The sequence below is a fragment of the Syngnathus floridae genome, chromosome 16 (genome assembly GCF_059516105.1).
Source record: "Syngnathus floridae isolate MCC-2025c chromosome 16, RoL_Sflo_1.0, whole genome shotgun sequence".
In the NCBI taxonomy this organism is placed as follows: Eukaryota; Metazoa; Chordata; class Actinopteri; order Syngnathiformes; family Syngnathidae; genus Syngnathus; species Syngnathus floridae.
Window position 1 is genome coordinate 3,515,355 of NC_142428.1, and position 14,078 is coordinate 3,529,432.

A 14,078-nucleotide genomic window follows, 5' to 3' on the forward strand; every position below is an offset into this window, starting at 1 on the left:
CATTGTCTGTGTTGGAGTGTTTTCATATTTTCCCCAAAGCACAATGAATACAAACGCGCAAACTGGAGCGCCGCAGTGGCGATCAACACAAAGTAGCGAACCTGCACACCATCCCACAAACACACGCACACACACGCGCGTGCACAGTGGAGCCCCGCAGTGGTGATAAACAGAACAAGTCAGCGAGCCAGCACATCACAGCTCAGCAGCGCACAAACACGATGCATGCACATGCACCCTATTTCTTGATTTTTTTTTTTTAACATGTAAATCCTCTGCTTCTGCCGCAGCATCCATTGCGCATTACACGCAAGGTGCAACGCGCGCGCTCGCGCACACGGAAGAAAAACGATGGATGTGGGCTGGTCTGGATGTGGTGACGCTCACACGACGGTGGATAATTCCGAACACATCGTCGTCATGCGAAGGCAATGACTGGAAGCTCTCTCGAGATGGTGAGTCGAATTCCTTTATTCCCCCCCCCCCCCCCCCCCCCAGAATCCCTGCATCAATCCACGCCTTGCTCGTTTAACGCCGTATAAGATGTGATGGATGGCGGGTTTCGCGCACGTCCAGGGGGGCCGAATTGCGCCGATTTGCGTGACGGCGGCATCGTGTCGGCCGCGAATGACCTTCAGCTCCGCATCTAAGGTGCTCTCGTGACGGGCATCGAAGTCTTCCTCCTCAGTGTCCGATTGGAACAGCTAGATTTCGCCCAACACTTGGCCGGTCTCCCTTTTGATCCATTTTTTTTCTAGCATTTTCAGTGACAAGGTTCATGCTAATTTTATTCGTGCACAAAGAGCTAAATTACATTTAAATAGCAAGCTGCTCCGGAGTAGACGTGACCAGGAAATAAAGAAAAAGGGTGAAGCAACAAGATGGCATCAACATCGACTGCCTTTAACTTAAAATCGGTAATATATGCATTTCTTTTTGTCCCCCATAATGACTGAACGAATGATGTCTTTATTTGAAATATATTAAAAATAGCAAAGGATAAAAAAATAAAACAAATAACACTTTTAACTGCCATGTGCAAGTCCATACAACAAACGATAAATCAACAAACTGAAAAAAAAATCAGTAACAAAGAATGCTCGAAAAAGAGTTGGAGGAAGGTTCCTACCCCTTCCTCATTCTCTTTACCTCTTCCACCAGTGCCAAGATGTTTTTCTGCTGCATCCTCACAGCAGAAACTTCTTCTGAAAGGAAATCAAGTGACTTTTTATGTCCTCGATTCTCTTGATCGTATGTTGGAATGTAGACTAGATTTCAAGTTATTGTTTTGTTAAGTTTTGTTAATTCGTTCTCTTCAATAAACCCTGGTCCAAGCTGCTCCATCCGTTCCATGACACTAGAATTATTAACTTTGTTTAAACTTTTTACCTTTCCTTGCAACTTTCTAAATGGTGTGGAAACATTCTTGCTTAGTTAGTCATCTAAAATGCTCCAGTAGTTTCTGTTTTTCATAATCTGATAAAAAAATAAACTTGGCACTGATTTACCAGTTGCTGAGGCGTCCATTGATAATGTCCAATGTCACGCCCACCCTGCTTGTTCTCAATAAATATGCTTTTGCAAGAGACCAAAGGCAGAATTCGGACTCGGACTCGGTGGTCAAGAGGCCGGACTCGGACTCGGTGCAAAAATCCGACCGAGTCCACAGCCCTGCTCCAGAGCGACTTATATATGTTTTTCTTCACGTTGTTGTGCATTTTATGGCTAATGCGACCTATATTCTGGAGCGACATTTAGTCCAAAAATTACGGTAATTAACTTGTGTGCACATGCAGCTTATTTAAGAAAGGTTGAAGGTTACTGAAACATCACTTGATGTTTCATTTTTGTGCTTGCTTTGCCCCCCCCAAAAAATTCAAGGCATTAAGAGGACCTGTTAAAGACACATCCCAACCCGTCGGATCGTCGCTGTAGCCACCTCTCGTTGAAGACTCCATGTAGGAACGTCTGCTCTTCTAGGATTCCAGCTGCAAGTCAAATCCACAAGGTTGGTATGGAGATGTTACCTAACCACAACGATCTTCAACCACGAGATATAATTTCCCGTTCTGTTCTTCTTCCAGCACAGAGTAATGTCCTCGGCAGCCGTGCACAGAATCCTACGACCACTTTTTTGGGGCACCTTCATCCTCGGGTGCTTCGTGACTCTCTTCTTGATGTATTTTAAGCCGTCCACCAGCTGGCTGTCTGGTCCCGTGGAGTCCAATGTGTCCAGCGAGCATGTCAAGGGCGCCTTCTACTCCAAGGTTGACCGCAACATAACCACGGTGCTCCTCTGGTTCTGGCCTTTCGGAATGACCTACGACCTGAGCGTGTGCCCGTCGGTCTTCAACATCGACGGCTGTTTGGTCACGGCCGACCGGAACCTCTACAACAAGTCAGACGGCGTTCTTATCCACCACCGGGACATCAGCTCCGACTTGTCCAACCTGCCGCCGCTTCAGCGTCCGTCCTTCCAGAAGTGGGTCTGGATGAACCTGGAGTCACCGTCACACTCTTCCCAACTGGCCGGCATCGAGAACATCTTCAACCTGACGCTCAACTACCGTCGCGACGCCGACATCGAAGTGCCTTACGGCTCCTTGTTGGCCACCGAGAGCGAGGGCGACTTTGTCCCGCCCAGCAAGAACAAGCTGATCTGCTGGATCGTGAGCAACTGGAACCAGGAGCATGTGCGCGTCAAGTACTACAACGAGCTGTATAAGCACATCGAGGTGCACGCGTACGGCCAAGCCTTCGGCGAGTACATTGCGGACCAGGATTTCTTTCCCACCATCGCCAGCTGTAAATTTTACCTGGCTTTCGAAAACTCCATCCACAAGGACTACATCACCGAGAAGTTCTACAACCCTCTGGCCGCGGGCACCGTACCCGTGGTGCTGGGCCCGTCTCGACAGAACTACGAGAACTTTGTCCAGGGGGACGCTTTCATTCATGTGGATGATTTCGCTTCGGCCAAGGAGCTGGCCGACTACCTTCTGCTCCTGGACAAGAACGAGGAGATGTATCTCAGATACTTTGAGTGGCGGCGGCACTTTAAGGTGAAGAGAGCAATGTTCTGGGCTGAGCACTCGTGCCGGGCCTGCGACTACCTGCACAGGCACAGGGAATACAAGACGGTCAATAACCTGGACAAGTGGTTTTGGGGCTGAGCCAGCTTGTGAAGGCTTTTTGATTTGGATTCATTGCCCCCCCCCCCCCCCCCCCCTTGCTGCTTGCACTTTTTTTGTATTGATTCAGTGATTTGATTCAAAATGAGCCAATTTTATGGGAAGCCTTATTTGGATTTTTTTTCTCTCGTCCCCGCAAAGTGATGCCTGAACAACGGAATATGCGTCGACGACAAGAGAAACCAAAGAAAGTGAGAAAAAAAAAAAACGGTCACCTTTTCTTGCTGAAGTCTCACTGGCGGCTCAAGTTTCGACATTTTTGCGTGACTCGGTGATCCCTTGGCGGGGACTCATGGAGAGTTTTGTCTTTTTTATTTTTTCCTCCAAGCATTCCAAATGCACATTTATTTGCGTGTATTTATGCAACGTTTATGGTTTATTTGAAAGTTATGTGCTTTATCTTGTTTTTTCATACTGTAATTCTGACTTAACTATTGAGTGACAGACTTTGGCATGACGTGAACTGAGATTGCAAAGTCAGCCTTTTATACATCATTTTTATCTTCTGCCATACACTGGAAAGTAGTGGTGTATATAAAGTGATGATTTACAATACTTAAGATGGATGCCAAATGGAAAACTACAATTATCTTACCCCCCTCCTTTGTTTTTTTTAAATTAGTTAGCGGACAGAATTTTATAGCAAAATAGTGAAATTAAATTTGGGGTCAATAGAAAACATTTGATTCACTTGTTTTTCTGTCTGTATTCAAACATAAATAATATTTAAAACTAAATAATACATAAAAACTGTGAATATATTTAAAAAATAATTTCTCCCTTCATGGCACAATTTTTTGGGATTTAATCAAAGTCTTCAAAATGATCACTCTGCCACAAATGCTACTAAACATGACAAACTATTTTTTTCCATTTGCAGTGCAGTTATTTTCTGACTTTAAAAAAATAAAAGTACAATAAATTGTGAGTAAATGTATAAATTACCAAAGTACTCCATGAAATCCTTAAATTTATGGAGAAACATTGTCTGCTATATATTTGAAAAAAAAAATCCATCTCATTAACACCGATATCAATATCGATATTATCTGTATTTGGATGAATGTGTCCAGTGCTCACCACTACTGGAAAGAACTTTTTTTTCTTATGGAGTGCCATAGTGAAAGCTGTATTCATGTAAAAAGAAAAAAAAATGTCAGGTGACATAAGAAGGAATGTGTTGTGTATATTTTTCAATATTTGTGACACCCTGACATCGATGGAAGTGTAAATTTTCCCGAGCTTTGACGATTTCACGCTCGGGTGTGTGTTTGTTGCGTTCGCCTGCTTGTGTCTCTCTTGTTTTGCCAAACTTGTGCGGCCTTCGCATGTGCGAATGTGTCGCTCTCGCACGCCGTGTCTCTAATGTCCGAAAAAGAACAAACTCGCATTATACGTGGGATCAACTCGTGTCGAGTGTATTTCCATTTGAAATGGATCGATTGAGTTTTTTATTTTTTCCATTTTTGCCAAATCACTGTATTTTGCCAAATGTTGTGTTTGAACTCTAGATGTCAGCTAGTGTCAAAGAAAAAAATAAAGAGTGAAACATTTGATGGCAACTATTTCAAAATACACACACACACAAACAAAGTGCAATATAATGCGTGCGGGCTGGTATAAATAGCTTGGGAGAAGCCCAGCTAAATGATTGATGATGTCGAGGAGAGTAAGTTATGGTGGTTATGCCTCAATCCTCGGCCTGTTGTTAGTTACGACCTGACCCTCGCAACCCCATCGCTATTTGCATCCCTATCCTCTGCGTACTAGTGGGAAGTGACCAAGTATATATTTAAGTCCGACTTGAGTACAGAGGAGTTTAACTGTATCTCAAATCCGCTTTACCCATTGAAATGAATGGAGATGTTATTAATCCGTTCCAACTAACTGATGATACAGCAAAGAAAAGACACAAAAAGGAGCATGTTGGGTTTTTTTTGTGCGCAGGTATTTTTCATGCCAATTTTGCAAATTATTATTGTGTATAATCGACGAGAATTTTTTTTTTTTAAAGTACAAAACAGTACTTCTGCCTTCTTTTTGCAGTACCGGCTTTTCTCCTCAAGTCCTCTGTCTCTGTCTGTTAGTCAGTTCAGTGATGTTAGTAATCCACTGATGCTATTTGAGGATTAATAGGAAGGCTCAGTTAACATTGGTATAGCGTCCAACCAATCTACAAGGATTTGCACTGCAAAGCTATATATATTTTGACACTTCTAGTTGGCACACTATTAATTTCAGTTTGAAAGTGATTGTGTATGATTATGTGGATAAAAGAGGGATAACAATACATTTATATTATATAATTGTTAATTGGAAAGTGGTAATCACATCCGGGGTGAGAGGTCACGAAAAGGGGTGGAGCCAGAAAAGAAAAGATGGACGACATCGGACGAGAGGCAGATATCCGAGTGGATTCAGAAAAGTGGAACTTTTATCCAAAATGTCCAAAATGTTCAGGAAGGATGCTTTTGGAAACGTTAACTGGGATAGAGTTAGTCGGTTTAGTGAACTACTTAGTAGAAGACGTCAGTGAGTGAAATTAGCCGCTAATGCTAGCGCACAGTAGTTGCCAATGAAGACAAGGAGCGTTTGGGAGGACTTCGTGAACTAGGAGCGCTTTGCTGACACCGTCTGGTGGACTTTGGACTCGCACTTGTTGCTTTCTCCATCTTTGCTGTCTTGACGACCGAGGTGATCCTAGCATCATTAAAAGTAAGTTTATTTTTGTCCTTGGGTGATGGAGACATTTATTTTAGGCTACTATGTATACAAGCATTGGTCTGGACATTGAGTAGATGCATCAACTATAAATAAAGGGACTTTATATGTTTGAAATTTTAATTAACCTTCGTAGAAGAAAAGAACTCAGGTGAGCCACCTCTCAGTACTGTACATTGCGCAATCTAGAGACGTGGTACATTGTCTAACCTCATTTTGGTGAAAATTGAGGAAAATGGGTCATGTAAGATTCCCGGACTGGTCCTCCGTGAAGAGATGCCAGGTTCTTTTCGCCCCTCCCACCCATAATCGTTGCCCTATTTATTGACGCTCCAGCTGTACCCAGAGGGAGGTGAGGGAGGTTTGGTGGCGCGTTTGTGTCTTTAACCTCCACAGCGGGACTTCGTCTAATGGATGCCACTTAGGATGTCATCGCCATGCCAACCAGCTGTCGGCAAGGCCTTTGTGCCACGTCAATGTGTCCGACAGTCACTCTCTCCCACAAGTCGTCGCCTTGAAAGGAGCCGCCGGTGTAAATACTTCAAACAAAATCCGATGGCGGATTTACAAAGCCTGAGTACATTCAGATAAGAGTGCCATCGAGGTGGGGGTCAAATAAAAGCTTTTTTCATCTGACAATCAAATGGTAGCGGCCTCACCTATCAAAATGAGAGGATTAAAAATACGCAAAATCATCCGATTTTCAGTTTGGTGTCATGTATAATCGAGAAGCACCTGTTATCTGTCACTGATGCTAAAAAAAATCTAAGATTCATAACACGGATTAAAAAAATGGCACGCGATTTGTTGAACTTTTCAGAGGTGGTTTTAAGATTTTTTTTGATTGTCATCCGCTGAGCTTGAGCACTGTTGTGCTTTAATTCAACTCTTTGTGTAATCTTCCTTGAAAATGAAAAATAGGGTCAAATCCGGGTCAGCGTGCGCTATTCTTTAGAGATGTCTTGTTTAATGCACACGGAGGGAATGTTAAGTGTCGACAGGAGATAGTTCATCTTGGCAGCGTAGTGTTGGAGGATTAGCCCGGTGGTCTTCCTGGGGCTATTTTTATGAAGATGTCTGCCTCTCTTGATCCGTTGGGAAAAACGATAGCAGCACATTAGTTCAAGACTGTAAAGTAATTTGGCGACTGTCAATCACTTGTTGATGCTGCACGAAAAAATGAGAGGATTTGTGTCGTTCCAGAAGGGTTTTGTTGATAAGTCGCGAAGCACATGCACTAGTTTAATGAGACGTATAAAAAGTCCAGCTTTGCTTTTTCTGCAAAAAAAAAAAAAAAAAATGCTAATATTACAGCAGCTTTTATTGTCAGGTGCAAATCCAGAGTAAATCTGCCTAGAGGCGTGTTTGACTCCGTTACTAATTTCAAAGCCAAGCCGACGTAAAAAGGGCGGTCTGTGCCGTTGTGGGTGTGGACACAGCCAAGCCCATTGGGCTCCTCCGGCCCAATCAAATCCACCCCAAATTCTGCACCACGAGAGAAGTTTTTAAAGTCGACTCTATTTTCTGTCACCAATTTGCGAGGTGCAACGAGGGCATGTAATCGAAAACTGCCAGCGAGGGGCGGGATGCTCTGCCAGATTCCCAAACAGGGTAAGCAAGACTTGCCCCAGAACCAAAAAGAAGACACGGCAGTGTTTAATGCGCCTGTCTACGAAAATAGGTCCATCTTAAAGGCCATCTACTAATATGCCCTTTGTCCTCACAATCCAGTCGTACGAGTAAGAGCGTACTAGTAGTGCACACTAAGATGAAGGATAGAGTATAAATGCCCAAATGGCTTTCCAAACCTCCGGGCCTTCTTTTCTGGCCCACAGTTGAAAAGGCTTAGTGATGTGCTGGACACGGTCTCCCTTAAAAGGTGCAGAATGATGCAGTCGGACCTCCCCCGGAGATTACAGCTAATAAGAGAGGCAGTATTTATAGAAGACACCCCCTGGCCCGGTGGATACCCCTTAATCCGCGCCTCGCCCCTTTTTTTCCATACCGCCTTTCGTCGGAGCATCTCGCGGCTCATCTTCTTTCCGGCTCCGTACCCGCGAGCGACTATCAGCGACGATGTCCACCAACGACCGCTTCGACTGCCATTACTGCAAAGACTCCCTGTTGGGGAAGAAGTACATCATGAAAGAGGGCACACAGTACTGCACTAAGTGCTACGAGAGCCTGTTTGCCAACTGCTGCCAGAGCTGCGCCAAGCCCATCGGCGCCAACTGCAAGGTAGGCACTCAGCAAGTGCTTGACTAACTTTGTGTTGCGAGCAAAAAAAAAAATTACCCTCAAATGAACTTTTCATAACTGAGCAAATGAATGAATGCTAAGAACCAAGGAAGTACGCTAGCTTAGTGTTTACACATAAAGCGAAGTACGGTTTAAAAAAAAAAGCATTGTTATAATCGTTTAGACTCCCATTAGAAGTTAAGAGGAACAGTCCCAAAAAGTGTTCCTCTATGACTCAAGTTATTATTACTTTCCAAAAAAACGATAGACTAGCATCTAATGTGCTTTAGTTACTCAGACTTACCACTAGTTAAACTGTGAGAAACTAACCTACTAGCTAGTGAACCCATGAAGCTTTTATACATAAAAGTTATTCAGCTGATTTAAAACTGAATGAACTATGACCTACTCAATTGTGATGCTGGAACAGTGAAAGTAACCTAGTGCTTGCCAAATAGTTATCCCCCCTTGGACTTGACCAACTATTGCAGTCATCCATGAGCCGCCGCTTGAATTTATTAATAGAAAACAATAAAATCAAATCTGATGTGCCTCTACTTATCTGTCCATCGATGTGACTAGGACTTGTCCTACAAGGACCGTCACTGGCACGAGGAATGCTTCAAGTGCGCCAAGTGCAGCCGCTCCCTGGTGGAGAAGGCCTTCGCCGCCAAGGACGACCTGATGCTCTGCACCGAGTGCCACGCCAACGACTACTCGTCCAAATGCACCACCTGCAAGAAGACAATCATGCCAGGTACTCCGATTCTCTTTCGATGACTATTTTACCGTCCATCAACAGCAACGTAATACCACAGAGCTATGCGCTAAATCCCTTCCAAGATAAACACTAGCTCGTCGCAGCCGTGACTATTTTGAGTGTCTGACTCGCTCTCGTCGACCCCCCCTCTCTCTCTCGTGTCAGGTTCCCGCAAAATGGAGTACAAAGGCAATAGCTGGCACGAGACGTGCTTCCTGTGCCACCGTTGCCAGCAGCCCATCGGAACGAAGTCCTTCATCCCCAAAGATAACGGCTACTTCTGCGTGGGCTGCTTCGAGAAGCAGTTCGCCTACCAGTGCTGCGTTTGTAAGAAGGTAAGTGTGTGCGGCCGCGTCGGAGTCACGGTAATCAACTTGACGCGGAGGCACGGTGTTTGGCAGGCCATCACTACGGGCGGCGTGACGTACCAGGAAAAGCCGTGGCACCGCGAGTGCTTCCTGTGCATCGGCTGTAAGAAGCAGCTGACGGGTCAGCGTTTCACCTCCAGGGAAAACTACCCGTACTGCCTGGAATGCTTCAGCCAGCTCTACGCCAAGAAGTGTGTGGGCTGCACCAAGCCCATCACAAGTGAGTCACCTTGGTGTTTTTGATGGGAGTGGCCTAAGTGTGACCTGTGTGGGTTTTTTTTACCCAGGTATCGCCGGCGCCAAGTACATCTCCTTCGAGGAGCGTCAATGGCACAGCGAGTGCTTCAGTTGCGGGCAATGCTCCGTTTCCCTGGTGGGCCGAGGCTTCCTCACCCAGCGTGACAACATCCTGTGCACCGACTGCGGACGCGAGAAGTGATCGGACACGCTCAATGTAGCGTCGTGCTAATGTTTACAAACGGGAGGTAGCACGAATCGAATCAAGTCTTTAAATTGAACGCTTGAAGTCTTTTTGTTAAGTCTCACACTAGATTTGTCTTTACCGTTGTACTTAAGATCAAGAATATTCCTTAGTGGCATGCAACGAAACTTCAAATTAGAATTGTTGAATAAAGGAAAGGCATATTGATACCGTTTGATGTGTCTCATCCTTTTAATGATTATCTATAGCCCTCGTAGAGCCGTATCCGGAACTCGGCTGCGTTCAGTACCACTACGGAAGCGGGTCCGGTGGACCCGGTAACTTGACAGCGCCCGAGTGGCCGCAGAGCTGCCAACTGTGTGACTCACATGAGGTGAAAGGCAGTTCATAAAAGGGCACTATCGGGAGAAGCCGTTTTATTCATTGTACAGTGGGGTCAGCGTGGGAACAAAGGCACCCACTCACAGGCTCCTTTATCACGGGATGAAATGAGAGAAAAGGACATGTCTTATTCATGACTCACAGCTTGACCGCCGTTTAAGCCGCTTTGGGTTTTATGCACTCGCATGCGAAATGGAGCTGTGCATTGTTTCTGTCATTTGAATGGCAATTTTGCTGCTTTAAAATGCCAAACTGACTAAAAGTATTCATCCATATGCAGAAACTGTTTAATCCGAAAAGGATGCAATCTATTCAATTTATAGTTCATGCCTTTTCCAGAAATTTCAAGTGTTGTAAAAACAAAAATAGCCGTTTAAATACAAACACGAGTGGACCAATGGTATAGATTTGTGGAAAAAAAACAAAATCTACCAAATTGATGCTATAGATTTGCTTCTCATTAACAGTTGTACCTAATCAAATGGCCACCGAGCCACCATCTTCGTGGAGCAGCTTGAATGTCAGGTGGGTACGCCTCGCTGACACCTCCAAGTTGGCAAGTGAGAAGAGCAGATGGCGAGCTGCATCATGCCATGGATGAACGTCAAGCTAACACGGCCGTGTTTGTTGTATCATCCAGAACATTTTCTGTAACCAGTTTGCGTATGGTATTTGGGTACCTTGCTTAACACACATCACAGGATAATCGTTCATTTAAGCAAAACCCAATAACCAGGCCTTTACTTGACATTGACTGGAAAAGAGATTTTGTTTTTCTATCGGTATGTGTGCATTGCACTTAATGCAGTTTACAATTGCTTGCACCTCACAGGATGTATTGAGCTGGATCAGAGCCTGGTGTGCAGAAAGGAGGTGGATGGCGCCCTCTAGAGGCTTTAATGTCAACTGCGGGACTGCGCACAACAAGTAACAACCAGGAGGTTATTCATAATTTATCACTCTGCCCAGCTACAATTACAACATCATGCAAAAGTGAGTCAACCCATCACATTTTTGTAAATGTTATTCTGTGATGGCACAACACTCAATAAATGAAATCTGCAACTTGGATAATGATTTATAGTTACTGTCACTTCAAAATGATCCAAAATAAAATCATATTTAAACGACTGGCAACCAAATTGAGTACACAAAGTGGAAAATTTAGAAATTGTTAAATCGTTTTTGCTCACTGCTGCCCTCTGCTGCAGCGTTGTTAAATTGCAGCAGTACTTTGGTGGTGTATGACGTCACGACCGGATGTTGACAGTGTGTGCTCTTGGACACGCTATTAGGAACAGCTGAAGAGCAACAACAAAACCATCGACGAAACCGAAACTCACGACGTTTGTCCGTGTAAAACACAACTTAATCCACGCTGACATCGTTTCGAAAAGGAATTCTGGACCCTGCCTCCACCCCGGAGACCTCGGTAAGAAGTCGACAGTGAGCTAAAAAAGATCTTAAAGCTCTTTCCCCCCCGACGCCGCTGATGTCGTTTTTGTTGTTTGTTAGCACAAGCAGCTAGTGCGTCGTTAGCTTCCTCAAACTCCTGCGAGGATATAAATTGTAAATTATAGTAAGTTTTAATAGCCTCCTCCTTTTTGTGTGCTTTGACATTCAAGTATTTGACGCTTCATAACATATTGCGTATTGTGAATGTAGTTAGAATGGGCCGCATCTTCTTGGACCACATCGGTGGAACGCGCCTGTTCTCTTGCGCCAACTGCGACACCATCTTGACCAATCGCTCTGAACTCATCTCCACAAGATTCACGGGCGCCACCGGCAGAGCTTTCCTCTTCAACAAGGTAACACAACACACACAAGTTGGTTTTCAAAATCCCAATGTGATATTGCATTAAATAATTCATGTGTGTACACACACTCTTCCAGGTGGTGAACCTTCAGTACAGCGAAGTCCAGGATCGCGTGATGCTGACGGGCCGACACATGGTACGAGACGTCAGCTGCAAGAACTGCAACAGCAAGCTGGGCTGGATCTACGAATTCGCCACCGAGGACAGCCAACGTTACAAAGAGGGCCGAGTCATCCTCGAAAGGGCTCTGGTGCGGGAGAGCGAGGGCTTCGAGGAGCACGTGCCCTCCGACAACTCCTGAACGTGCCGCCATGCTTCTTTGCTGCTGCGCCCATTGACTTCACAGAAAAAAAAAAAAGATTAGGGGTAGGTTTTTGACCCCCGTTTGGCAGTGCGGAAAAAGAACGCTTGCTTTAAAAGAACGCCTCCAGTTTCTGCGGCCGTGCGCTTTATTCGTACTCAATAGAGACAAGAACAAGCGACCCGATTTATCGATTACTCGTCAATTTTCCTACTATTATTGTTTTTGTTTGCGATCGAGAAGGGAGAATTGCTTCCTGAACTCCGGATTTACAATTTCACACAAAATTCTGAACGTTAACCAATTCTGTCGTTCAATTATTTTTTTTTTCTACCACGAATGAAGGAACACAATCTGATTGTAGCATCGTGCATTTTGACTTTCACAATCTAATCCACACTAAACAATCAGCTGCCATCTCAGTGATCGAATCATTGATGATTAACTACTGGCATGACATCACCAGCCTTGATTCCGGTGCTGACTTTTCTTTTATTAGCGTCATTCAATAGCCACCGCGGAAAGAATGCCTTTGACGTCAACATAGCTAAAGGTGATTGTTAGCCTCACGCTGGGTTTAATTACGCTGCATTCTTCTCACTGTTACGTTGCTAACTTTTCACCATGGAGCGCGCGCAGATACGCCCGTTCGTTAAACGGGCTTTGTGCGCTTTCTACAATGTACGACATTCTCCACCCGTTTCCTTGGTTCATAAAAGCGAGTTTGTTGCTTTAGTTGAGCTTATAATAAACATTCACACGCCAGCAAAGAGCTAGGAGAACTTAGCGGCTTCTCGGTCTGCATGTGGCTCATCGGTTTTGTAGATAAAGCCCATCATTTCGTCTCTCCTTTATAATAAAAAATAAAATACAGTGGTGCCTTTAAATACTAGTTTGTCACGTGACCGTGATCATAACAAGGCAAAATGGAATTGCAACATATTTATTAAAAAACGTAAAATCATTTAATTAGATAGAATGTAAAGCATTAAAACTGTTTTTGCTTTATAATTCAATCCTGGTGCTGCTGCTTCTGGTGTACCCAAGTTGGCCAGCAGGAGGCAGTGTCTGCCATGCATTTGTGTTCAAATAGTTGTTTCAAGGTGTTTTCCATTGTTTGCTTTAAGCCGGGTCTCGTATCTCAAGGCACCACTGTATCTGAGGATAATTTTATATATGTAAAAAAGTTGTTGACACTTGATTGGTTTAGCATTTACGAATGGTACCATTGTTTCCAATTAACTCTATTATTGAGTTATATTATTTTTGTGTATTTTCACGATTTGAAAAACGTTGACTTGTGCTTTAAATACAGCTCTGTATTATACCTTGTTTCATGTGTGATTTTATATCTTGAATTATTCACTCAAATATTAGCTGAAAAAGAAAATACAGTACAGTGGCACGTTTTTTTCACTCACAAACACATCGTCAGTAAAAGGCCAATAATTTCTTGAATAATTTCACACTTAGTGGGCAGACACTCCAGGCACATTTGTATATAATCATTAAAAAGTCAATTCTCAAGCATCCCTGAGGGATTTTACTCTCCTTTCAGCATTTTTGGATAGTGCCGCTTTTTGGCCAGTAGATGGCAGTAGAGCACCACGAACGCATTCAGACCTGATCCTGGGCAGGCCTGATGTGTGACGCACTCCACGGGGTAGAATTAGAGTGTCATTGGGGTGGGAGTAGGGGATGTTTTATGAGGCTTGAAGGTCACACATGCAACGCATCATAATCACCATTATCATCATATAAGCGTGTTATTGCATTTTAAAGGTGGAAGAGTCACAAAGAGTGGCGTTTGCATGATCCAAATGACGTCATGCCTTTTGAAAAAGAAACCATTTATG

The 14,078-nt window shown here is 44.1% G+C and overlaps 3 protein-coding genes and 2 long non-coding RNA genes across 8 annotated transcripts; 3 read left to right on the forward strand and 2 right to left on the reverse strand.

The window, feature by feature from the left end:
- Positions 1–84: 84 nt before the first annotated feature.
- Positions 85–4,744, forward strand: fut9a (fucosyltransferase 9a). Its single transcript, XM_088400138.1, has 3 exons — positions 85–455; positions 1,882–2,008; positions 2,085–4,744. Exon 3 carries the CDS (start codon positions 2,094–2,096, stop codon positions 3,171–3,173), a length of 1,080 nt encoding a protein of 359 aa, XP_088256264.1. The 5' UTR covers positions 85–455; positions 1,882–2,008; positions 2,085–2,093; the 3' UTR covers positions 3,174–4,744.
- On the reverse strand, positions 4,027–9,158 carry LOC148385126 (uncharacterized). The gene is made up of 3 exons (XR_015863354.1): positions 7,918–9,158; positions 7,721–7,831; positions 4,027–6,997 (listed from the first exon to the last, which is right to left on the reverse strand). It is a non-coding gene; the product is annotated as an uncharacterized LOC148385126 (long non-coding RNA).
- fhl5 (four and a half LIM domains 5) lies at positions 5,540–9,934 on the forward strand. 2 transcript variants are annotated; one of them, XM_088400140.1, is made up of 6 exons: positions 5,540–5,906; positions 6,309–8,150; positions 8,733–8,907; positions 9,076–9,245; positions 9,312–9,498; positions 9,566–9,934. In XM_088400140.1, exons 2-6 carry the CDS (start codon positions 7,989–7,991, stop codon positions 9,715–9,717), a joined length of 846 nt encoding a protein of 281 aa, XP_088256266.1. In that variant the 5' UTR covers positions 5,540–5,906; positions 6,309–7,988; the 3' UTR covers positions 9,718–9,934. The 2 variants fall into 2 exon arrangements, with proteins under 2 accessions (XP_088256266.1, XP_088256267.1); XM_088400141.1 differs by having other exon boundaries at positions 7,792–8,150.
- A 1,141-nt stretch (positions 9,935–11,075) lies between these two features.
- LOC148385128 (uncharacterized) lies at positions 11,076–13,961 on the reverse strand. The gene is made up of 3 exons (XR_015863353.1): positions 13,846–13,961; positions 11,988–12,259; positions 11,076–11,902 (listed from the first exon to the last, which is right to left on the reverse strand). It is a non-coding gene; the product is annotated as an uncharacterized LOC148385128 (long non-coding RNA).
- LOC148385129 (protein yippee-like 5) lies at positions 11,359–13,554 on the forward strand. Of its 3 annotated transcripts, none has more exons than XM_088400145.1 (4): positions 11,359–11,533; positions 11,617–11,683; positions 11,765–11,912; positions 11,998–13,554. In XM_088400145.1, exons 3-4 carry the CDS (start codon positions 11,772–11,774, stop codon positions 12,220–12,222), a joined length of 366 nt encoding a protein of 121 aa, XP_088256271.1. In that variant the 5' UTR covers positions 11,359–11,533; positions 11,617–11,683; positions 11,765–11,771; the 3' UTR covers positions 12,223–13,554. The 3 variants fall into 3 exon arrangements, with proteins under 3 accessions (XP_088256271.1, XP_088256270.1, XP_088256269.1); XM_088400144.1 differs by having other exon boundaries at positions 11,360–11,533; positions 11,617–11,680; positions 11,767–11,912; XM_088400143.1 differs by lacking the exon at positions 11,617–11,683 and having other exon boundaries at positions 11,361–11,533; positions 11,767–11,912.
- Positions 13,962–14,078: the final 117 nt, after the last annotated feature.

Excerpts from the sequence above, each read along its gene's own strand:
- fut9a (XM_088400138.1), top strand. The coding sequence starts at position 2,094 with ATGTCCTCGGCAGCCGTGCACAGAATCCTACGACCACTTTTTTGGGGC.
- fhl5 (XM_088400140.1), top strand. The coding sequence starts at position 7,989 with ATGTCCACCAACGACCGCTTCGACTGCCATTACTGCAAAGACTCCCTG. Across the intron at positions 8,908-9,075 it reads CAAGAAGACAATCATGCCAG|GTTCCCGCAAAATGGAGTAC; the intron begins GTACTCCGATTC and ends CTCTCGTGTCAG. Across the intron at positions 9,499-9,565 it reads CTGCACCAAGCCCATCACAA|GTATCGCCGGCGCCAAGTAC; the intron begins GTGAGTCACCTT and ends TTTTTTACCCAG.
- LOC148385129 (XM_088400145.1), top strand. The coding sequence starts at position 11,772 with ATGGGCCGCATCTTCTTGGACCACATCGGTGGAACGCGCCTGTTCTCT. Across the intron at positions 11,913-11,997 it reads GAGCTTTCCTCTTCAACAAG|GTGGTGAACCTTCAGTACAG; the intron begins GTAACACAACAC and ends ACACTCTTCCAG.